This window comes from Bison bison, unplaced genomic scaffold, assembly GCF_000754665.1.
Source record: "Bison bison bison isolate TAMUID 2011002044 unplaced genomic scaffold, Bison_UMD1.0 scf7180017864452, whole genome shotgun sequence".
Lineage (NCBI taxonomy): Eukaryota > Metazoa > Chordata > Mammalia > Artiodactyla > Bovidae > Bison > Bison bison.
Genome location: NW_011495014.1, coordinates 3,808,964 through 3,832,979, shown reverse-complemented (window position 1 = coordinate 3,832,979; position 24,016 = coordinate 3,808,964). Strand labels below are relative to the sequence as shown.

The 24,016-nt window shown below is 36.9% G+C and overlaps 1 protein-coding gene across 5 annotated transcripts in view; it reads left to right on the top strand.

Moving 5' to 3' along the window:
- Positions 1 to 24,016, top strand: part of SCN2A (sodium channel, voltage-gated, type II, alpha subunit) — a 140,200-nt gene that overhangs the window by 51,055 nt on the left and 65,129 nt on the right. For 2 of the 5 annotated variants that reach the window (XM_010858951.1, XM_010858949.1), the window contains exons 1-7: positions 2,568 to 2,834; positions 3,724 to 3,842; positions 15,664 to 15,753; positions 16,488 to 16,616; positions 17,185 to 17,276; positions 18,160 to 18,432; positions 23,421 to 23,484. In XM_010858951.1, coding sequence (XP_010857253.1) covers positions 2,568 to 2,834; positions 3,724 to 3,842; positions 15,664 to 15,753; positions 16,488 to 16,616; positions 17,185 to 17,276; positions 18,160 to 18,432; positions 23,421 to 23,484 — 1,034 coding nt within the window. Of the gene's footprint in view, positions 1 to 2,516; positions 2,835 to 3,723; positions 3,843 to 15,663; positions 15,754 to 16,487; positions 16,617 to 16,997; positions 17,090 to 17,184; positions 17,277 to 18,159; positions 18,433 to 23,420; positions 23,485 to 24,016 lie in introns of those variants that run through there. The other 3 variants (XM_010858952.1, XM_010858950.1, XM_010858948.1) reach the window with 2 other exon arrangements.

The window sequence follows — 24,016 nt, the reverse complement described above, 5'->3', positions numbered from 1 at the left end:
TAACCTCGATGTATTTCCTTTCTTAGATTTTCAAATAAGGATCATGAAAGCCTTTATCTGATGGAATCGTGGGGAGATGGAATGATACAGTATATGCAGACTCAGCCCAGTCAGTGACTGGCACATATTAGTCCTCAAATCTTAACTATGTTATTAATCTAAGTACTGGAATTTAGTCTCCTTTTGGCTTTCAGGTTTTCCGGTTGCTTTTCAGCCACTTAAATTAGAGATAAAATAAGATTGGTGTCCTATTAGTTTAATTTTATTTCTAGGGAAAGTTAGTTTAGCTAGCTCTTTGTTGAACTAGCAAAGGCCTTTATTGGATTTCAGAGACTCTGGGTCTGAGGTTAATGTTAAATCCCATGTAGGTAAGACTTTCATTAATATAATTGCTGTTTTATAAGTTTTTACTTTTAGCCCTTTATTATTTACCTTCTTTTTTACTTTGAATTATTTTTATCCATTCAGTGACTTTTGGCTTAGCAAATAAAAAGCATGAACAGAAGCACTATTCATTAACAAAATTAGTGATTGAAACCGGCTAAGTCTTAACGTTCTAAGAAAAGCCTTTAGAAGATCAGAGCTCCATTACTGAGAGCTTTGAGCTGTTTCAAACACGCTTCTGTGTGTACATTGAGGGTTTTCTCTTCACAGCTCCTCTGCCCTCTAGTGGTAGCTATAATAATGCCATTTTGTAGTCCCCACACAGGAAATGCCTGGTCTTACTTCAGTTACCAGAATCCTTTCACAGGAAGTTAGGTGTGGTCTCTGAAGGAGAAATTTTAAAAAAAAATGAAAAAAAGAAAAAAAAAAAGCATGATGGAATTTTAGCTGCAGTCTTCTTGGTGCCAGCTTATCAATCCTAAACTCTGGGTGTAAAAGACTCTGCAGGGGTAATGTTTTAATATTCTTATTATGCTTATTTTCTGTGATGCTTCTCTACCTTTACAGTAGAATCCTGGGGGAATCTGCAGAGGACCACTTTCATTTTGAAGCTGCTGGCTGCATGTTTTAGCATGTCTCTTCTATTAGAGCATCCAGGCATGGCAGTTTCCTCCCTGAAGTGTGCCGGGACCTTCTTCATTCCTGTGCCTGCCGCTAGGCATAAGGGTCTCTGGGGATGGGTGAGGAAAATGAGGGATGTTTTAGAGGCACTAGGATTCTAAGAGGGCAGTCTGCTACTGGTGGCTGAAAGGTCCTGGTCTACTTCAAAAAAAAATGTGGAAATGATGCAGTAATTATCTTATTTTAGATTTCCCTATTTGATCTGACATATGCTGCAGGAGTGACCTGGATGTGAATGAATTTTACTCTTAGATAATGCACCTCATATAATTAAATGGGAATGCTCATTCCTGTAGGGTAAGGGTTAGAATGGACTGATATTTTACAAAGAAGGAAAATAGATAAGTGATTGTATATAGGCGGCATTCAGGAGTCAAGATTTTGGTTATATTGTTTCAGAAAGCACAGAAACTCTTGCCACTGATTCAGAGATAACGTTTGGAATGATTGGTGTGCTCACTTAAATTATATATGCTAGCCCAATAAAATACGGTTAGAATACAGTAAAACCACATTTATGTTACCACAAAAACCAAAATAAATGGAGCTCATGTTAAAGATAAACTATCTTAAACCTTATTTTTTCAAGTCCAAATCTGCTATGTGGATTTTTAAGAAATGGACATCATTTGAGAAAATGAGCTCTCTCTACAGTATTTCCTAAGATACTGCAAATTTGTTAATTTAAGAAGCAATTACACCAGCTAGCAGCAGGTGCTCAACCAGGGGGTCCAAGCTCCAGACCTCTGACGTGGGTGACTTCCTGCCCAGTTTGGCAGGAGCCAGGTCCCTTCCTGTGTAGCTTCCGAGCAATTCCAAATACAACCGGGCATCCCCTGCTCCTTCCCGCTCCTTGCGTTCAAGCAGAATCTACCTAGGTTTCCACAGCCTGGCATTTCAGGATTTCCAGAGCTCTTTACCAGGTGCATTGATTTTCAAATCAGCTCTTTAATGTGGAGAGTGGGCCAAAAGGAACATGGAAAAAAAAAAATATGGAGAGATACATGCAAGATCTTAACACACCCCAGTTCTACAATTTTGAGTGATTATTCATCTCTTGTTATGGATCTCTGATATATTTTTTTTTTCAGAAAGGATGCTGAAAAAGATGGCTGCCAAAATAATTCACACAAATGAAGCAGCAAGCACAAACCAGTATCCTCCATTTCTGAGCTCCGAGTTGGATATTTTCACTTAAAACATTTTGGGAGTGGGAGATTAGATTACCTCATAGACACCTACTGAATGTGAAAGATAGATCTCCATGCAAGCAGATGAATGCATGCAGGCGAATCCCCTGAATGCCAAGTGCAGCTTCCTTAGTAAAATACTACAGATAGCTTCGTTTGTATGTATGATATCTCAATATCATGTCATTGCCCTTTTATCCTAATGACCATTGCTTTTTTTCCCTCTCTGTCTTTCTCTCTCTCTCTCTGTTGTTTCCATAGCACTTTCTTATGCAAGGAGCTAAACAGTGATTAAAGAAGCAGGATGAAAAGATGGCACAGTCAGTGCTGGTACCGCCAGGACCTGACAGCTTCCGCTTCTTTACCAGGGAATCCCTTGCTGCTATTGAACAACGCATTGCAGAAGAGAAAGCTAAGAGACCCAAACAAGAGCGCAAGGATGAGGATGATGAAAGTGGCCCAAAGCCAAATAGTGACTTGGAAGCAGGAAAATCCCTTCCATTTATTTATGGAGACATTCCTCCAGAGATGGTGTCAGAGCCGCTGGAGGATCTGGATCCCTATTATATCAATAAGAAAGTGAGTTCTTAGTCAAGTTGCCTTTATTTCCTCTACTTCCTAATTGCTTCTGGGCTACTGCCAGGCATGTTAGGTGAAGAATGTTGTGCCACCTCCCCTCTGTCTGAAGTATCACTATGGTAGTAATGGGCTTGACCATGCCATGGCCCCGTTGTCCTAGAGTCTTTGGGAAGCACTTATTTGAACCCACGACCAGGACAGGCAGAGAGCTGAAAGAGCATCTTGCAGTGGGGGAAATGAGGAAGGGCAAAAGTCTGCTGACCTTACAGTGTGGTGAAGCAGAAAGTAAAGACAAGGAGTTTATTTTTTATGCATTAAAAACAATATTTCCAGGAGTCGTATACAAAGTTCTCTTTATAATATCTAGCTCTACAAAAGGTACTTTGATTTTCAGCACATTTATTCCCTCACATATAAATTTGGCCCATTCCATGGTTCCCTCAAGAAGAAATAAAAGCAGGTGACTTCCAAGTGCCCCCTAAAAGCATTTGATCAACTACCACCTCCAGAAAACACTGAAGTTCCTGTGAGAAGGCTTTTATCAAATTGAAAAAGTAATCAAAGCCTCACTCTTGAGCTCTTTGTGAATTATAAATACAGTTTGAAAATACTGATATTAAAACTTGATGGTGATGCTAAGTATTCCTATGGTAATGACTATATATTTTCTTTATGTTCCTTAAATCCTCATATCTCTCGCCAAATTAGGGGAGTTTATAGCATTCAGAAAGAGAAAATACGTGGCATCATGTCATATGTTAGTAGTTAGTATATTATTATTTTATAAAATCATATTTCTAAAAAAATTTTATCACTTTTTTCTCAAATTGTTCTTAGTTTTAATATTGCATTTCTAACTTCTGTTTTATGTGTTTGTTTTCTTTTTCAGACATTTATAGTATTGAATAAAGGGAAAGCAATCTCTCGATTCAGTGCCACCCCTGCCCTGTACATTTTAACTCCCTTCAACCCTATTAGAAAATTAGCTATTAAGATTTTGGTACATTCATATCCTTTTTTCAAATAGTCACTTACATGATTTTGCTCTTTGACTAACTTATTGAGTTGGGAATTTTTCAAAAATGTATGTGGTTGGCAACATTACATGCTCTTTCTTTTTTCCCTCTTCCTCAACAGTTTAGCGTTATTGCCAAATGGGATCACAGGTAAGTGAACCACTTTCCGCATCTTCTAAGTATTTCTCCTCTCCTTGACTCACTACTTATTTCTTTCTACCTCTGCTCCCTTCTGAATTGCCTACTACATCCGAGACTTGTTCATTAACTTTGACAGTGTTACCAGGCTCTCCTTTTATAAGTCTTCAGATTTTATAAGGTTATATAATGGGTAATCTCTGTGAACTAATTTTCTTTACTACTTTTACATTTGGAATATATCTGCATAATCTGAATTACACAATTTTATTTCTTTTGATCTTAATTTTTACTGCTTTCTGCTTTTCACTTTAGTATTTGAAAGCTTTGAGTTACAAATGTTTATAATTGTGATATGACTGTATATGCATTAGTCTTTCAAGTATTTCTTCCAGTTCTTTTCCCAAGCGTCATTTGTATTGATTTTCTATTTTGTTTTTCTTTCTTTTTTTGGTCACTTGTTCCTGTGTTTTATTCAACTCATGGGTCCTGCTGCAGTTTCTTCCCACATACATTCTCATTTCATTCTTTATTCTCCTTATGAAGTATCTACTTCCTAGAAATGGAATTGATGACACCTTGGTGGGAGATAGTGATTTGATTTAAGTTAAATAGAGTAGTTGTAAATGGGAAGTTTAGTTCCAGACCAGAGACAGTGGTCTGACAGCCAGCCAGGCCTGGAAAAACCAAGGAGGCAAAGGTTTGGAAGACGGGTATGTCAGTCAGGGACATTTACAGGAAGAACACAGAAGCCTTGGGATAAGGAACGGACACACGTCAGGAACCAGAGGTAAGGAAGGGGAAACTGAAACTTAAGCAAAGTCTCAGATAGGACAACTTTAAATTTTGTTTCCTAATTAGAAAGAGTCATCGCCTTTGATTTACAACACGGTCAGTCCAGGGCCTGCTTCAAGGCTTCCAGTGTAAAAGCTTACTTTCCCTAGCAGGCCTAGAAAATAATTCAATTTGATATGGTAGGGAATTAGATAAGATAAGGAATTCAGGAGATAGAATGAACTTGATACAGGGAACTCATCTCAGTTCTGGGTGTTGGGCTATAAAGCGTGTCCCCAGACTTGCCTGGCAATTTGGCAAATGACGTCTGTAGAAGCACGGAGTTCTGGAATTCAGTTTCCTTTTAATCTCTAGGTCATCCCTCTCCATTACCCCCATGTTTTGCATAGATATATTTTAATTTTGTATTTATGTTTTAAGATTTGATAATTTTCTTGTGAGCTTTTTTAAGCAATAATGATTCCTTACTTCTGCTATTCAAATAAAAGAAACATTTTACAGAAAGAAAAAATGTCTTTGAATGAATAATAAGCTTTAGGAATGAATAATAAAGTTGAGATTTAGATTTGAGTCTCATGAACTATAAGTTATGGTTCATTATGATGTTTGAGTAGTTAAAATCTGTGCTCTGAATAAATATTTCCATAAATTATTCATTGTATTTAAAAATAATTGTTCATCCCTATGTAATCACAATTTATACATGAAATCATGTCAAAAAATTCAGACTTAGCCCATTGCTCTGTTTATAGTAAATACTGGGGAGTATGAATTAAAGAAGTGACAAATGAGTCAAGAAGTTAAATGATTAGATGCAAAACAAGTGTGACAAAATGGAAGTTTTGAAGAGGTCAGAAAAATCTATTTTGCCTTCAATATGAATGAAGAAATAACATTAAGAAAGCTCAGTATTAAAGAAAAAAGGCAGGACTGTTGTTGTTGTTATTGTTGTTTTAAAACTTTTGTGGGGAGATAGCATATTTTTTTGAAAATTTCATGAAAGCTATTATATCATCGCCACTCGAAAAAATTCTAGGAGGTTAGAAGACCCAGGAATCTTAACATAAAGCCTTCTGGGAAAAGAGACTTCCAGTGGTAGAGGATGAGAGTAGTTTTAGAAGTTCTGATCGGAGACTCTGGGCCTTGAATCAGACAAAGTTTATGGTGGGCTCTCTTTAGGAATCAAGATACGATTTGAATTTGAAGAATTTGAAAGTTTGCACTTACTTCCCAGAAGAAAGAAAACCTTCAAGGGGCACAGTTGTCAGGAGGTCTGCAGTGGTGTAAGTTGAAATGTGAAGGCAGCTAGATAAATCTAAGATTTGCTGAACTGAATGTTTGACTCTCCAAAACCTTACAAGTGGCATGGAGCTACACATTTCTTCTAATGCAGAAAAAGTAGATTTTTAAAAATCTCTGATTGCCTGAATTAAACTATTCTATCTCAGCTATCTTACCTTGGAGTAGAGATAGAAGATAGACACATTCTTTGGTCTTTTGGTGATAATGCACATTTGACTGTATGTCCTAGTAAATTTTGCTGTAAATAATACTGGACAGTGGCAGGTAACTTTCTCAGTGACTTTGTCTTATTCCTCACAATGCACATCCTAAGCTCAAATCCTGGTTTTCTAATTTTAAGTGCCTTTCGCTACAAGATAAAAATGCTTGAGGTTGCTATCTGCATTTTAGGCACAGTTAAGAGGGCATTGTGTATTTATTATCATTAGTTTATAATCCATAAAATGGTCATTCACAGTAAAAAAAAAAAAAATTGGCATTTTCAACCTAGACTGGTATCTCTTTTTCCAATGAAAACCTTGACTTATTTCTTCAGGAGCTGTTATCTTCATTAGGCATTCTTGCATATCAAATTAGCTTTGTGTCTTGATTTTGGCAGAAAAACCTTACGCTTACTCTATTTTTGCCAGAGTATATTTTGAAAACTGAAAATGCTTTTGATGTGCCTATTATCTTGTTTTGATAGTTAAATAAAATATGGTTATGTTTTTTAGATAGTAAACAAGTAAAAATTTATCCATATTCCTAAAATTTCCTATCAGAATTTTCAGTGTGTTGCATGTCAATATTTTTATTATTTTAGCTTAATGTGCACACTCTCCTTCACTTTGCATTTGTTATTCATTTCTTCATTCGCAAATATTTACTAAGTACCTACTGTGTGGCAAATGTTCTTCTAGACACCGTGATGCAACATAGAACCTGCTAGTCCCTGTCAAGTATCTGTATTCATGTGTATATGTGTGTTTGAGAGGAGAGAGATAATACAAACAATTGAGCTAGTGTCGGCTAGTGATAAATGCTATCAAGAAAAATAAAGCTGTATAAATAGAGAAGAGTGGCGAGGTACTGTTTTAAATCATATGATCAGGGAAGTCCTCTCTGAAAAGATAGCATCTGAGTAAAGATCCAAAGGAAGTGAGGAAGTGCAACGTGGAAATCTAAGGAGAAAGGTGAATAGCAAATATGAAAGCAAAGGATGAACGTAGAAGTGTACCTGGTGTATTCAAGAGTCCAGAGTCCAGAGCCCAGAGTGCCCAGAGGAGAGTGGGAAGGGTAGAGAGTAGAAGGGGATGAGGTCATTGAGAGTGGAGGTCAGGGCTGACATTGTAGGTGGTTGGTAAGACACCCAGTTTACCCTGAATTAGATGGAGAGAGAAGACCGGAGGGTTTTCAGCAAAAGAATGTCATCACCTGAGTCAGATTTGGAAAAGATCACTCTGGCTGCTGTGTAGAAAACAGATTGCCTGAGGGGAAAGGGTGGAAGTAAGAAAGTAGATTGGGGGTTTACTGCCTTTATGAAGGCAGAGGATGCTGGTGGCTTTCGTGGAAACAATGAGGGTAGCAAATGTCATCAAATTCAGTTGTGTTTTTCAGAAAAGCTGAAAGGTTATGCTGATCAATTGGATGTGGGGTGTGAGGGAACGAGCAGAACTAAGGAGGACTCTAGGTGTTTAGTATGGTCAAGAAAGAAAAGTGTAGCTCCTTGAGCTTGGGACAGACAACATTAGGTGGAGAGATATGCTGGGTAAAATCAAGAGCTTGAGTTTGAACATTTGTTTGTTTATTTGTTTTTGAGAAGCCCGTTAGACAGTCAGTGGAGGAGCTGCATTCCATTAAATGGAATGCAGGTCTGGAGTTCAGAAAAGGGTTGGGCTGGAGGTAAAACTTTGAGAGATGTAGTCATCATTATGTCGCTGTACAGATGGTATTTAAAGTGGTGACAAAGACCTAAAACACTCCAAATCACACAGTAGTGCAGAACTGCCCATCATTCATACAGGTTAGGAAAATGAAAAACGGATTTTGGAGTCAGAAAACCTGGATTCAAACCCTACCTCTGAGATTTACTTATTGGCTCTATGACCTTGGTCCGAGTTACTCCAGATGTTTGAATCTCACTTTGTCCATCTGTATTTTGCAATCATAATTTAAACATTAATGATAATAACTATATAAGTACCTGTCACTGTGATTAGCACTTGGTTGGTGTTCAGTCACTCAGTCATGTCTGACTCTTTGCAACTCTATGGGCTTCCTGTCCTTCACTATCTCCCTGAGTTTGCTCAAACTTACGTCCATTGAGTTGATGATGCCATCCAACCACCTCATCCTTTGTCACCTCCTTTTCCTCCTGCCCTCAATCTTTCCCAGGAGCAGGGTCTTTTCCCAATGAGTTGGCTCTTCATATCTGGTGACCAAAGTATTGGAGCTTCAGCTTCAGCATCAGTCCTTCAGAGAATATTCAGGGTTGATACAGCACTTGGTAGGAACTTGATAACTTGTAACTAGGACAGCTGTTCTTGGTAGTACTAGCTACAATTCTAGGAGCAAGTGCTGCAAGATTAGCAAAGAAACAGTCTCATATTATTTAAGGAATTCCACAAAAAAATTCTGTATAAATCTCTAGTCTCTTGAGGCTTGATTTTGCAAACAGAATGTTTATACAGCACCAGAGTTAGAAGCTGTTGAGTGATGGAAACATAATGTGGTCAGTCCCAAGCACAATCTCACTTTGCAGATGAGTTCATTGAGGCCCAGACATGTTTAGTCACTGTCTTATAAGCCTACATTTTATATACGTGGCAAGGCCAGAACTTCAGACTAAGCCTTTGATTATCAGCCCAGTATGCTTTGCAGTTTCTATCTAACAGAAACTGCAGTTTCTATCTATCTTTGCTGTTTCTAACAGATTTCTAAACCCTCAGGTGTAAATTATGTATTAGGGGTACATAATTTATCTACCTGTGCTTCTATGTATCTCAAAGGTTGTTTTCAGTGGCTCCAACTTACTAATTCATGAAATAGGAAGTGAGCTTTTTAGCTCACCCCAAAATTATATGGTATCTATTAGAAATCAAAAACAACATGGTTTTCCATAAAACATTATAGAGGTCTGTGGGAAAGGAGGGTGAACAACTTACTGTTTCTGTTTCTCCTGCTTTCAATGCTCAAAAGTTACCACGTGTCATCACATGGTTAGGAATTTGTTAATAACAAAATTAAACAACTCAAGAGTTAACAGTATATATGTGACATTTAGTTGACATTTCTGCTGCCTTGCAAATATGTACGACTAGGTAGAAAAAGATCTATCTTACTTTGCTTAAATTCTCTGTGTTAGAAATCTCTTAGATAAAACTATCTTCTGCCTCTAGTTCATATACATTTTAATTAAAAAATGTCTCTGCAACTTCTCTGGATATTATGTATTATTACAAAATCCCTGAACAGAACAATGTCTTTCCCTTCCTTAAGAAAACAAAGAGAAAATAAAAGAAAACAAAAAAATGCCCTATGTTTTTATATTTAATAAACAAATGATTAATAGTAATAAAGATAACTATTCACTAAGAGAAGTATTGGTATTATTATCTGTATTTGCATAAGAAAACTGAGCCTTCAATAATTAACTTGCTGAAGCCCATGTGATTGGTAAAGGATGCATCTGATCCATAGTTTATCACTTTAAAACTCATACTGCTGCATCCTACCCATGTGGATATAGGGGTAGGCATGCCAGTACTTTAATCATCTAGTTCCCAGGTCAGAGGCTATGTAAAGCATTTTCAATATGAATATGAAGAAGTCTTTCCTCATCATACACACAGGAAATATTTTAGACTTGCCAACTGACAGGTTACTACCAATCAAAAGGTTAACACATTTTTATGAATACCTGGTATAGAGAAATTATTAGATTTTAAAAATCCTTTTTTTTCTTGATATTATATGAGGTTACCCTGCATCTATTTTTATTTGTATACAAAATCTCACAAGGAAATACTACTCTAGGATTCATTGTTCTTCTGAAAAAATGTACTTTATGTGCTATATATTTAGAAAATAAATACATGCATTTTGGGCTTCCCTGGTGGCTCAGTAGTAAAGAACCCACCTGCCAATATAAGAGACAAGGGTTTAATCCCTGAGTCAGGAAGATTCCCTGGTGAAGGAAATGGTATCCTACTCTAGTATTCTTGCCTTCGGAAATTCAGTGGACAGAAGAGTGTGGTGGGCTACAGTCCATGGGCTTGCAAAAGAGTTGGACACGACTTAATGACTAAACAACAAAAACATATGCATTTTGTTACTAGTTCTGGCCCCTTGAAATCTGCCTTGATGTGGAATTTCTATATTTTTTCAGTGTATGGTATCACCATACCACGTCTATACTTTTTTTCATATTTGTATATTTGTTATCACTATCTAAAATCTTACTATTTCAATCACTCACCAGACTCCAGGTATCTTAAAGGTATGAGACTCCAGGTGTGAGACTGATAAAATAAATTTATAGTGATTTTAAAAAGTAATGGATTTTGAAACTCTCTATTTGGAGATTATCTATTAAACTACAAGCATAAAATCTGACTCTAGTTATCTCTTATTTTATTTAAAAGAAAAATAGTTTTATTTGGTTTCCTTTTTGATCATTTGTCAGGATCGTTAAGTTAAATGTATTTTTTTAATTAAAAATAGTCATTCATTGATAGTCAATGTGAAAAACACTAATTTGAGTGTAATGATTTATTCCTTTCGACTTACTGGGTAATATTTACTCTTTCTATTTATTAAAGTATAATATATATTTTACTTTATTATATATACTTAAATTTTATCATTATAAGGAGTAAATTTTTTAAGGACATAAAACCATGGCTCAGTCTGTTATGTGACATAAATCTCATGAGCCTTTTAATTTCCACTTTGTATTTATCCAGTGTTCTCTCTTTCAAAAAATGTAAAAACCTGTGTACTTGATATATGTGGAAACAAATTTCATGCTGTATTTTTGATCCATATTTATAAATATATTACTAAAAAGGAAAAATGTACTTCACTTAGTAGTAAACAAGGTTCCAAACTAACATCGTTCAGTAGTCAACTGACCCTACACAACGGCAAGGGTGTATGGTGGCGAGCAATATAGACATGGCCCTCGTGTAGTTGACCATCTAGTGGGAAAAAAATCAGTTAGGCTTTGGAAGAGTAGCATCTGGTGCGACAAGGATATATTACTGATAGACCTAATCAGGAAAGGTACTATTGTGCACAGGTTTTACTGAAAATAACTTCTAATCTGAGTGCTAGAGGAAAAGTTTGAGTTGGCTAATGTGAGATAAAGAGCATATTCAGGGGAAAGAGGTAACATTTGTTAAGATCCTGACTTGAAAAAGAGCTTGCTTCATCCATGACCTAAAACAATTGCGATAATATCAGACTTGGGAAAGTGAAATGAGGACTAAGGAAGCTGAACTTAGGGTGGACAAGAATTAGACCTAGACTCTCCACTCTTTGTTAATATAGTTGATCATAAATGATCCAAATTAGATTTACAAAGGTCATTTTGGTACAGGGTGCAGAAAGAATTGAATAGAATCAAGCATGGGTTCAGAAAGAACAGCTTGGGTGAAATTACAGTAATTTACATTAGATTTGATGGATACCTAGACTAAGTGGTGTTATGAGGATTGTGGGAAAAGTGCACTGAATCCAGGCATAGCAGGTAGAATTGACAATACTTGGTGTTAAGTTGAATGTGGAGGTTCAGGGAAGAGAAAAATGCAAGATGGCTCCTAGGTTCCTGGCTGAGTCAATCAGTCAGTTCAGTCTCTCAGTCATGTCCTCCTCTTTCCAACCCCATGGCTGCAGCATGCCAGGCTTCCCTGTTCATCACCAACTCCCAAAGCTTGCTCAGACTCATGTCCATCAAGTCGGTGATGCCATCCAACCATCTCATCCTCTGTTATCCCCTTCTCCTCCTGCCTTCAATCTTCCCCAGCATCAGGGTCTTTTCCAATGAGTCAGTTCTTCGCATGAGGTAACCAAATCTCACATTCATCCTAGCTAAATCATGAGACATTGTGATACAGAGATGTCAAAAGAGTAGTATTTGAGAAGAGATGAGGGATAGGATTAAAACATGTTTAGTTTAGTTTTAGAACTCAAAAAAATTTGAAGTGTCAATGAAATAAGTGCACATAAGTGCAGATGTAATATGGAATTGGGTAATATGGATTACTGAGTTCAGAAGAGAGGGCTAAAGTGAAGTAGCTCAGTCGTGTCCGACTCTTTGCGACCCCCTGAACTATAGCCTACCAAGCTCCTCCATGGGATTTTTCAGACAAGAGTGCTGGTGTGGGTTGCCATTTCCTCCTCCAGGGGATCTTCCTGATCCAGGGATCAAACCCAGGCCTCCCACATTGCAGGCCAATGCTTTACCATCTGAGCCACCAGGGAAGCCCATCCATAGTTCCCTGAGCTAGAGAGGGCTAGTCCAGAGAAAAATACTTGAGATCGGTGGGTATGTAAATGTATTTGGAGCTATGTGTCTTAATGAGCTCTACTAGGATAAATACATCAAGAGAGGGAAAATGACTTGGATATCCTCTGTCCTTTTTAAAAAGGGAAATAGAACATTTCAAAGGTTATTAAAAAATTGTTGCCCATGAAGGATAAAAAAATCAAAGGATTGGGATCTCATGAAAGCAAAAGTAAGAGAACATAGTTAAAAGGGGAAGAATCAGGCTGGTCAAACTCTACTGAGAGAACAAGTCAGATAAGAACTCAGAATTATCCTTTTGTTTTTAGTTACACAACATGAAGATGTTGGTCATATTTGGGAAGAAAACTGGTAGGCTGAGGATGTGGTAGATAAATGAAGGCAAGTAAAGATAAACATCTCTTCTAAGAAGTTTGGCTGTGAAATTGGAGAAGAGAAGTCTGTAAGTGGTTAGAGGACTGTGGGCTGTAGGACAGTATTCTCTTTTATACCAAAAAGATAAGAGAGAATTAAGCAAGTTTGTGTTGACTGTAAGAGCAGATAGAGTTACTAATGGAGATATTAAAGATAAGAGAAGAAAGTGATAAGAGATTGCTAAAGTGTTCTGGAAAGGTGGAAGGTGTCCAGAGTTTGGGTAAAGGGGTTGACAACTCCCTCCATTGAAATGGGAAGGGGGAAAGAATCTCAATACAGAGAGTTTGTCAATTTGGGGTTAGGAAGTAAAGATATGACCTTCTGATGCTATCTCTTCTCTCAATAAAATAGGAAATCAGGTCATGAGTTTGAAATGGGTAGCAAAGGAAGAAGATTGGAGATCAAAGAAGAGTGGAGAATATTCAGAATTATCTTTGCAGAGCAGTGGGGACATTGAAGTGGAGAAATATTAAGAATGTGTTGAGCATGTTTGAGGCTGGGAACTATGTATTTTGAATGATGCCAATCTGCCAAGGGGTTGTTTTCTACAGTAGATTGTTATTGTTCAGTCGCTAAGTCATGTTCAGTTCTTTGTGACCTCATGGACTGTAGCCTTCCAGGCTCCTCTGCCGTCCACTATCTCCTGGAATTTGCTCAAATTCGGGTGCATTGAGTCAGTGGTGCTATCTAGCCATCTCATCCGCCGCCGCCCCCTGCAGTAGGGCCAGCAACCTAACAGACACAGGATCCGCTAGTTTTATATACTAATGATGAAGTCATCTTTAAATTTATCTTATTTTTTGTTTCTGTTTAGCAAGAAAGGAAAAGTATTTCTTCTTTGAACTGGTGTTTTTCTGTGTTCTCTAGGCTGTAGTGCCCTCACGTGGCTGATCCGCATCATTCACTTATGAGTGTTTTCATGTGAACGCACTTGAACAAGTTGAGAATTAAGCATGTGCCCTGCATCATTGCCAGTCAAAATGAAAAATCAGTGACTGCTTTGACTAAAGTCAGTTGAAGGTGCAAAGAAACTTCTTTTATAGATTAACACAATACATAACACAACACATTGGCAACAAAACGCTGTTCTATTTAACTGCACTTAAAATCATGCTGATATTTTGCTATGTGTAAGTAATATGAAGATTTATGATTAAAAGTAGAGTGAAAAGGGACATTGATAGCATTTATTCATTCTGGAATTTTTATCAGTTTTCTAAATGTACCTTGATAAAGCTCTTGTTTTACAAAACTACAACTGAATCCCTCTTGTGCTCTTTATTAACTATGAAAGAAAGTTATTTCAAATATTTGACTACTGAATGTTCTCTTAAAGAATTTTTTTGTTGCTGTTTTTCAACACAAAGGAGGGTGAAGGGCATTGGCTATCTCTATACACATGGGCAAAGTGGGGTAGAATGAGAAAAACCAGATATTTGTCGTAAGTAGTGTTCTCTATGATTTAGGAAATTAGGAAAGTAATTTATTGATTATCTACCATATAAGGCACATTAAGTTGCAAGAGATTTAATATATTTTAACTAATTTGATCCTGACAGCAATCCTATGAAATGCTTTTTCTTTTTCTGTAGTGTAGCAAAATGAACCAAGGCTTAGGGAAAAAAATTAGTAATTTGGCCGCAGTTGCAAACCCACGAAATGCCAGTACTAACACCAGTCATCTTTTTTTTACTATCTGGAATTTAATGATCAATCACTGTGTATTATATACTCCATCTAGAATTTTATTAAGAATATTCCAACCAGGTTATCCTTCAGATGGATTATAATACATTCAGTTACAGTTGGCCCTCCCCATCTGCAGGTTTCGTATCTGTGGGTTCTATATCTACAGATTTAATCAATAGTAGATGGTGTACAGTGTTCAAGATCCATGGTTTGAATCTGAGGAGACAGAACCCATGGAGACAGAGGGGCCTTATGAGATCTGAGCATCCTTGGATTCTGGTATCTACTGTGGGTCCTGGAATTAATCCCCCACAGATAATGAGGAACGACTGTTACTTGAAATCTCCTTTTGAATTTTTGTCAGAGTCTTCATATATGCTGAGCTTGCACTTTAGTTGTTGAGTCTTTAAAGAAAAACAAACCGATGAATTATTTACCAGTGCACTAATTTTTTTGTGTGTTTAGTCTTTTTCAATACTAAAATGACATGTTGCTGCTAAGTCGCTTCAGTCGTGTCCGACTCTGTGCGACCCCATAGATGGCAGCCCACCAGGCTCCTCCGTCCCTGGGATTCTCCAGGCAAGAACGCTGGAGTGGGTTGCCATTTCCTTCTCCAATGCATGAAAGTGAAAAGTGAAAGTGAAGTCGCTCAGTCGTGTCCAACCCCTACGACCCCATGGACTGCAGCCCACCAGGCTCCTCCATCCATGGGATTTTCCAGGCAAGAGTACTGGAGTGGGGTGCCATTGCCTTCTCTGAAAATGACATAAATAGCCTCAAAATAGTTTATGGCTTGGCCTGACGTGACTTGAGTATGGAGTTGCTAAAATTACGGGAATGGAAAAAGCATGCTCAATAATAAGATCAAAAGGTCATAAAAGTTCTAAACTTCACAATGCTAAAAGACATAACGGTATATGAAAGTGAAAGTTTACATGGACCTTTGTCTTCCTTGACGGTATTCTTCTACTTTATTCAATGTGCTCATTATGTGCACTATTCTTACCAACTGTGTATTTATGACCATGAGTAACCCTCCAGACTGGACAAAGAATGTGGAGTAAGTAGAAGATTTTTTTAAAATCTTGCAATATTGTTGTTCCTTTATGTTTTGAGTTGTGCTTCTATCATCTTGACACCTCATCAGTTTCTTCAGCAAATTGTACTGGCTACTCCAAACCAGTTACACAGTGACTCAAGTTCATTTCAACCACTGATTTTCTGTAGTACAAAGCTTGCCCTGGCTCATTCAGGTACTGCACTGATTTGACTGCCAATATGTATAGCCCTTTATCTTCCTCGTGAGTCTCACACTCTTTTCAAGATCATGAGTGTTTACTAGTATCTGATAATAAATTTATGCATAGTTTGTATGTTCTTTTCCTCATAGCTATCACTTTTATATGATTTATTAGTTTATATTTCATGGCTCGTAATGATGCCCACTTTATTAAACAAAAAAGTCTTCATTTATTTTTGTATTAATAACTACTTGCTTAAATTGGACCAAAACCAGTGTATTTCATTTAATATGTATAGAATCATGTTATTTGAACCTTCAAATTAATTAATATAAGCAAGTACAATACTCATATTTAGTCAATGAGAATGTCTTTCAGTATATAATGTTTCTTTTTTTTTTTCTTAAGTCCTACCTATGGTCTAAATCATGGGAAGACCAATATAGACCTATATAGAACCCTCTAATTTTTATTTGTTGCTTTTCTCCTTTAGTATATTTACATGTAAATTACCTTCAGGATCTTTAATGTGGGCTTGGCTATTTTCTCTCAGGTACACCTTTACAGGAATTTATACTTTTGAATCACTTATAAAAATACTTGCAAGGGGCTTTTGTTTAGAAGATTTCACATTTCTACGGGACCCATGGAATTGGTTGGATTTCACAGTCATTACTTTTGCGTAAGTACCTTAATACATTTTCTGTCCAGGAAGACTAAATCATAGTGGAAGTCTATACTGTATTTCTCCTTGGTGGCTTCCCTTAACAGATCAAGCATGTTTCTTGGTTATCCTGTGAATTTAGGATATTTTTCCTTCCAATCAAATTATGCACTTTGGAGAAGTTAGGGGCTATCATAGTAAATTACGTGGCTTTGATTTCAATTAGTGGTATAAAGCAATAAAATATTTCCCAAGTAATAGAGATTATGATCAACAACAATGCCATTTCCCTCTTAATTGGAAAATATGATGGCAACACTCATTGAAGTTGAAAAGGTCTTGTTGAAAGACCAACTTAGATTTCCCTAAATTCTGAATAACTCTGATTTAATTCTACAGGTATGTAACAGAATTTGTAAACCTAGGCAATGTTTCAGCTCTTCGAACTTTCAGAGTCTTGAGAGCTTTGAAAACTATTTCTGTAATTCCAGGTAAGAAGAAACTGGTATAAGGTGGTAGGCCCCTTATATCTCCAACTGTTTCTTGTGTTCTGTTATTGTGTTTGTGTGTGAACTCCCTATTACAGATATGTGACAGAGTTTGTGGACCTGGGCAATGTCTCAGCGTTGAGAACCTTCAGAGTTCTCCGAGCTTTGAAAACAATTTCAGTCATTCCAGGTGAGAGCTAGGTTAAACACCGAGGCTGACTTCAGCAGCATTAGTGGTACAATCACAGCTTTTGTGCGTAAGCCTTGCTGCTTTTCACTTATTGCAAATGTTTTTTAAAAAAAGCAAGAATCAATACACCGTGTTTTGGATGGATTTGATTCTTTGCTTTTACTAGTTGTTTTCTTTAAAATGATCAGTTCTAAATCAGCCTTTGAGTTTAACAAGTTTTTGCATGAGGCATTTGCAGTAACAGGCTACATGGTTTGCGTCCTGTAACATCAAGCTTTCCGCATAGAAGCTAAACTATGAGGCATTCGAACTGATGCAAATTTGACCAGTTAGGTCTAAAATTGGTAATTATGTTAACTTCAAATAAATAAAAGAGCGAGAGATAGCATGAGTGCTGCATGGGACTCAGTTTTCAGATGTCTTCCTTTTTTAACCCATTCTCAAGCTGATAGAATTCACCAATATATAACCTCATAATTCAGTGACTTCAAATTTTCTTACTATATTATTCATACAGATTTTTCTAAAACCAGTGAGAGGTTAGGGAGTAAGACATCTGCAAATAAAAGCAAAGTCTTTATACAAGGTTGATGTTTAAGCATGAATATCAAAACCATTTCTTTTGCTCTGAGGAGTATTTGGAAATACACTTTTGGTTTGTTTCCATTCACAGTTCTCTAATGAAAATACAAATTCTGCTTTCATTCATTTTCACCAGCTAGCGGGCTTTTCATGAAAGTGTTATTCAGTCACAAACATTAAACTAATATTGTTGGCATTCTGCATGACATCTTTATTTTCCAGGACAAGCTCCTGATGTTTTTCTCTCTAACATAGCTGTTGAATAGTATACTTAAATTCCTCCCTTTGATTTTATTTGTAGGCCTGAAGACCATCGTGGGGGCCCTAATCCAGTCGGTGAAGAAGCTCTCAGATGTAATGATCCTGACTGTGTTCTGCCTGAGCGTGTTTGCACTAATAGGATTACAGCTGTTTATGGGCAACCTGCGAAACAAATGTTTGCAATGGCCCCCAGATAATTCTTCCTTTGAACTAAACATCACTTCCTTCTTTAATAACTCATTGGATGGGAACGGTACCACTTTCAATAAGACAGTGAGCATGTTTAATTGGGATGAATATATTGAAGATAAAAGTAAGATATACTCTTTTAACCATTAAGCTGTTTAGTCCTTTAAATATTAAAAAAAAAGTATATATAGTGAAAATTGTCTCAATTTTGATGTGAACCAAATTAGTTAGACCAGTTTAAGATAACTTAATATATGTGATGGGAAGTCCCCTGGTGGCTCAGTGGTAGAGAATCTGCCTGCAATGCAGGAGACACGGGTTTGATTCCTGGATTGGGAAGATCCCCCAGAGGAGAGCATGGTAACCCACTCTAGTATTCTTCCCTGGAGAATCCCATGGACAGAGGAGCCTGGTGGGCTACAGTCCATGGGGTTGCAAAGAGTCAGGCATGACTGAAGCGACTGAGCACACATATGTGCAATATATGTGATACAGAAATCAAATAATACCTTACTCCTTTTTCCTTATCTTTTGATCAACATGATAAAAGTTACCATTTGAAGACATATTCTTTTCCCCAATGAGTCTTGAAAGCAATACAATATAATGCTGTATAAACAAAAATATTTATTTGAAAGACATTGATCAACAGTTTTCAGTCATCTTAATAAATAAATCAGTAATTTTAAGTATTCAGTGTATGTTACTGAAATGGATCGCTAAGAAGACTGAGGAATTTGACTCAATATATGTACTGAGCACTTATGATATATCTGGGAGTATAAAAATCAAGATGAAATCTGAATTTGTGTACTCATCAGAAAGTTAAGTTAAGCAGCCTTAGTCCAGCATCACTTATTAATGAGAAAGTATAAACTCAAAACCTACCTTTATAATATTTTCATTCCAGCTTATCTCTTTGGTATCAATCATTGTATTAGAATTGTTTGATTTTATTTTAAACATGGACTTAAAAACATAGTAATGATATACTTCAGTATAGGGCTTCCCTGGTAGTTTAGCAATAAAGAATATACCTTCCAATGAAGGAGATGTGGGTTTGATCCCTGGGTTGGGAAGATCCCCTGGAGAAGAAAATGGCAACCCACTCCAGTATTCTTGCCTGGGAAATCCCATGGACAGAGTAGCCTGGCAGGCTGCAGTCCATGGAGTCTAGAGTCAGACATGACTTAGCAACTAAACACACACACGTACTTCCGTATAATTTCTTATTGAAGGCAGCCCCTCTGTCATTGGAATGTCCAACTTCCTCATTCTTGGTATACAATTAACTAGCCAACTTCCACTGGTCTCTTGATTATCAGTATTCCACAGGGATGCTTAGTCTGAGGTATCTTTCATGACTTTTAGAACTATATGAAAATTTATCATTTCCCACATTATATTAATGTTTTAAGAGTTAGTATTGGTATGAAGATTTATACTGGAGAGATTAAGGTTCACTGGCTAAGTGAATAAATAAAACAAATAATTTAATTGTTTATGGGCTTTCCTATTTATTAATATTATAATAGCAGCATAGTGACAATCTTTGCACATAAATTTTCTTTATTTCTGATTGTTTCTTTCAGATAGATTTATACCAATAGAATTTTGGAATGTTAAAGAGTTTGACCATATTAAGGCTTAGTTCAGTTCAGTTCAGTCACTCAGTGGGGGTCCGACGCATTGTGACCACATGGACTACAGCATGCCTGGCTTCCCTGTCCATCACCAGCTCCTGCAGCTTGCTCAAACTCATGTCCATCGAGTAGGTGACGCCATCCAACCATCTCATCCTCTGTCGTCCCCTTCTCCTCATGCCTTCAATCTTTCCCAGCATCAGGATCTTTTCTAATGAGTCAGTTCTTCTCATCAGGTGGCCAAAGTATTGGAGTTTCAGCTTCAGCATCAGTCCTTCCAATGAATATTCAGGACTGATTTTCTTTAGGATGGACTCATTGAATCTCCTTGCTGTCCAAGGGACTCTCAAGAGTCTTTTTCAACACCACAGTTTAAAAGCATCAATTCTTTGGTGCTCAGCTTTCTTTATAGTACAACTCTCACATCCATAAATGACTACTGGAAAAGCCATAGGTTTGACTAGATGGACCTTTGCTGACAAAGTAATGTCTCTGCTTTGTAATATGCTATCTAGTTTGGTCATAACTTTTCTCCCAAGGAGCAAGGGTCTTTTAATTTCATGGCTGCAGTCACCATCTACAGTGATTCTGGAGCCCCCCAAAATAAAGTCTGTCACTGTTTCCATTGTTTCCCCATCTATTGCCATGAAGTGATGAGACTGGATGCCATGATCTTCATTTTCTGAATGTTGAATTTTAAAGTCAACTTTTTCACTCTCCTCTTTCCCTTTCATCAAGAAGATCTTTAGTTCTCTTTCTGCCATAAGAGTGGTGTCATCTGCATATCTGAGGTTACTGATATTTCTCCTGGCAGTCTTAATTCCAGGTTGTGCTTCATCTAGCCTGGCATTTTGCATGATGTACTCTGCATTAAGTTAAATAAGCAGGGTGACAATATGCAGTGTTGACATACTCCTTTCCCAGCAACAACCAGTCTGTAGATACATGTTCAGTTCTAACTCTTGCTTCCTGACCTGCATACAGATTTCTCAGGAAGCAGGTCAGGTGGTCTGGTATTCCCACCTCTTTAAAAATTTTCCAGTTTGCTGTGATCCACACAGTCAAAGGCTTTGGAATAGTCAATAAAGCAGAAGTAAACGTTTTTCCGGTATTCTCTTGATTTTTCAGTGATCCAACAGATGTTGGCAATTTGATCTCTGGTTCCTCTGCCTTTTCTAAAACCAGCTTGAAAATCTGGAAGTTCACGATTCACATACTGTTGAAGCCTGGCTTAGAGAATTTTGAGCACTACATTGTTAGCATGTGTGATTGTGTGGTAGTTTGAACAATCTTTGGCATTGCCTTTCTTTGGGATTGAAATGAAAACTGACCACTTCCAGTCCTGTGGCCACTGCTGAGTTTTCCAAATTTGCTGGCATGTTGAGTGCAGCACTTTAATAGCATCATCTTTTAGGATTTGAAATAGTTCACCACTAGCTTTGTTTGTAGTGATGCTTCCTAAGGCCCACTTGACTTCACATTCCAGGATGTCTGGCTCTAGATGAGTGATCACACCATCATGCTTATCTGGTCATGAAGATCTTTTTTTTGTATAGTTCTTCTGTGTATTGTTGCCACCTCTTCCTAATATCTTCTGCTTCTGTTAGGTCCATACCATTTCTGTCTTTTTTGTGCCCATCTTTGCATGAAAGATGGCTGGAGAGGCATAGTCTCAAATTCCGCTCTAGAGAGATCAAACTATATAACTCCTATAGCAGTGTCGACCTTACTGAATTCCCATTAATATTAACTGTTACTGTATGGTAGAGAGAAAAGTATATTTTCTTTTTAATTATTAATGTGGTAGAATTTATAATATGTTTATCAGTAGCATTAGCAATTAATATATTTTATACAATATGAATTATCTGTTGGTATTTTTACTCATTCTATGAAATGATAGTATATTTTGGGAAATTCATAAGAATTCTATAATTTATCAAGTATATTAACCTTTTGTCTTTTTTTTTGCAAATGTATTCTATAGCTTGTTTTTCTTCTCATTGTTTTTGATGCCTAAAAGATTTTGATTTTTAGGCAATCAAGTCATCAGATTTGTGGGTTTTTTCCCCCCATATTTAAGTTTATAAATGCCTCTGGATTCAGAGATAATACAAATTTTCACCTAGATATTCTACATATAAAACAGCCTCATATATTCTACATTATAGAAATTCTTCATATTTTTATATTAATGGACTTGTTTCTAAATCTTTAGAATTATTTTTTGATATATGTTATGAGGTAATGATCTAATTTTTTTCATAAAATTATGACTCAGATTGACCTACGTAATAAATTAAGATATTCTTTGAATATAGTCTCTAAGTATTTCTGAAAACTAAAAAAAACAATTTGTGAGGGGTATGTGTGTGTGTTTAAATGTGTTTATGTCTGTGTGTTTTTGTATGTGAATATGTAAATATGTATGTTTATGCATTTGTCTGTTTCCTGAGATATTCTTTGCAACTTATTAGCATCACGTAGAAGGTATTCCTTAAGAATAAAAATTAGGTATACTTAGAAAATCTTTATCTCCAAAGGGACAAGTTTATCTTGAAAGACAATAATCAAGCCAAAACTCAAAACAAAACACTTATTTATAGCATCATGGAAAGGGCAAACAACTAAGCCCGCTTTTCACAAGAACCTAAGTTAAAAGTGGCGGGAAAAACATGTCTGAATCCATTTTGACAAAATGTATTTGTAGAGTAAAATGTTACTTCATGGCAGCATTTAGAAGCAACAAGGCTTTTCTTTCTCTCACTTTCTGTGCCAAGTAAAAAATATCAGTTTGACAACTATTTTTTAATTATCTCACCTGGGTTCGATCACTGGGTTAGAAAGATCCTCTGGAGAAAGGAATAGCGCTCCAGTATTCTTGCCTGGAAAATTCCATGGACAGAGGAGCCTGGTGGGCCACAGTCCATGGGGTCGCAAAGAGCTGGACATGACTAAGAGACTAACACTTACTTAAGTGATTTGAGTTTATATTTGCAATAAAACTGATAAGGAATGCTATAATAGTTACATCTTACAAAAATTTATTTTTAAACAGATTTTCTAAACATTTGTTTAATCAAAAATGTTTGTGATATTTGTATAGTATCAGTTATTATTTTCATTTAGCTATATACATATTTGGGCTTCCCTGGTGGCTCAGCTGGTAAAGAATCCACCTGCAATGCAGGAGACCTGGGTTAGATCTCTGGGTTGGGAAGATCCCCTGGAGAAGAGAAAGGCTACCCACTCCAGTATTCTGACCTGGAGGATTCCATAGACTGTATAGTCCATGGGGTCTCAGAGTCAGACACGAGTGACTTTCACTTCACTTCATATACATATTTATTATTTTACCAATTTTATTATGCTTTTAAAAAAATGTAAGCTTTATTACCCAGACACAGTGGCTGAAGTGTTTTGAAGGTTCTTCAAAATGATTCTTTCTATTCTTTGCTCTTTTAAATAGGTCACTTTTATTTTTTGGAAGGGCAAAATGATGCTCTGCTTTGTGGCAACAGCTCTGATGCAGGGTAAGTGCTGTTTTGTGTCGAGCCTCAGTCTACACTGCTCCATAGGCCTTAACCTGCCACTTCCCACCCACCCTGCCCCCACCCTGCTCCTCATTCAAAGCCCTCCATAAATTCCACTTCACACTGACTCAAAATAGCTGGGATAAGTGTGGATTCTCACCTCCTTCACACACTCAGGCAGCAATTATTTCTCCATACTAGGTCACAGCTAATCTTCCAAATTAGTTCAATGGAAAATAGAAAGAAAAACAATACATATACATAAAAAGCTCAAATTAATAGAATTCATAACCATGTTCTTTTGTAAGTGTGATATTCTATATATACTAATGTGGTCTCCATGGCATAAAATATATCTGAAGATAATGTCAGTATCTGATCTGTGGTGAGTACGTGTTTAGCATATTTTAGCAAAATGGTTAAGAGCATAGACCGGAGAGTTTACACAAATTCAAACCCGAACTTCACCATATAATGTCACCTTTTCTTGCCCTGATTTCCCCATGGGATAAGTGGGAATAAATTATAAGGT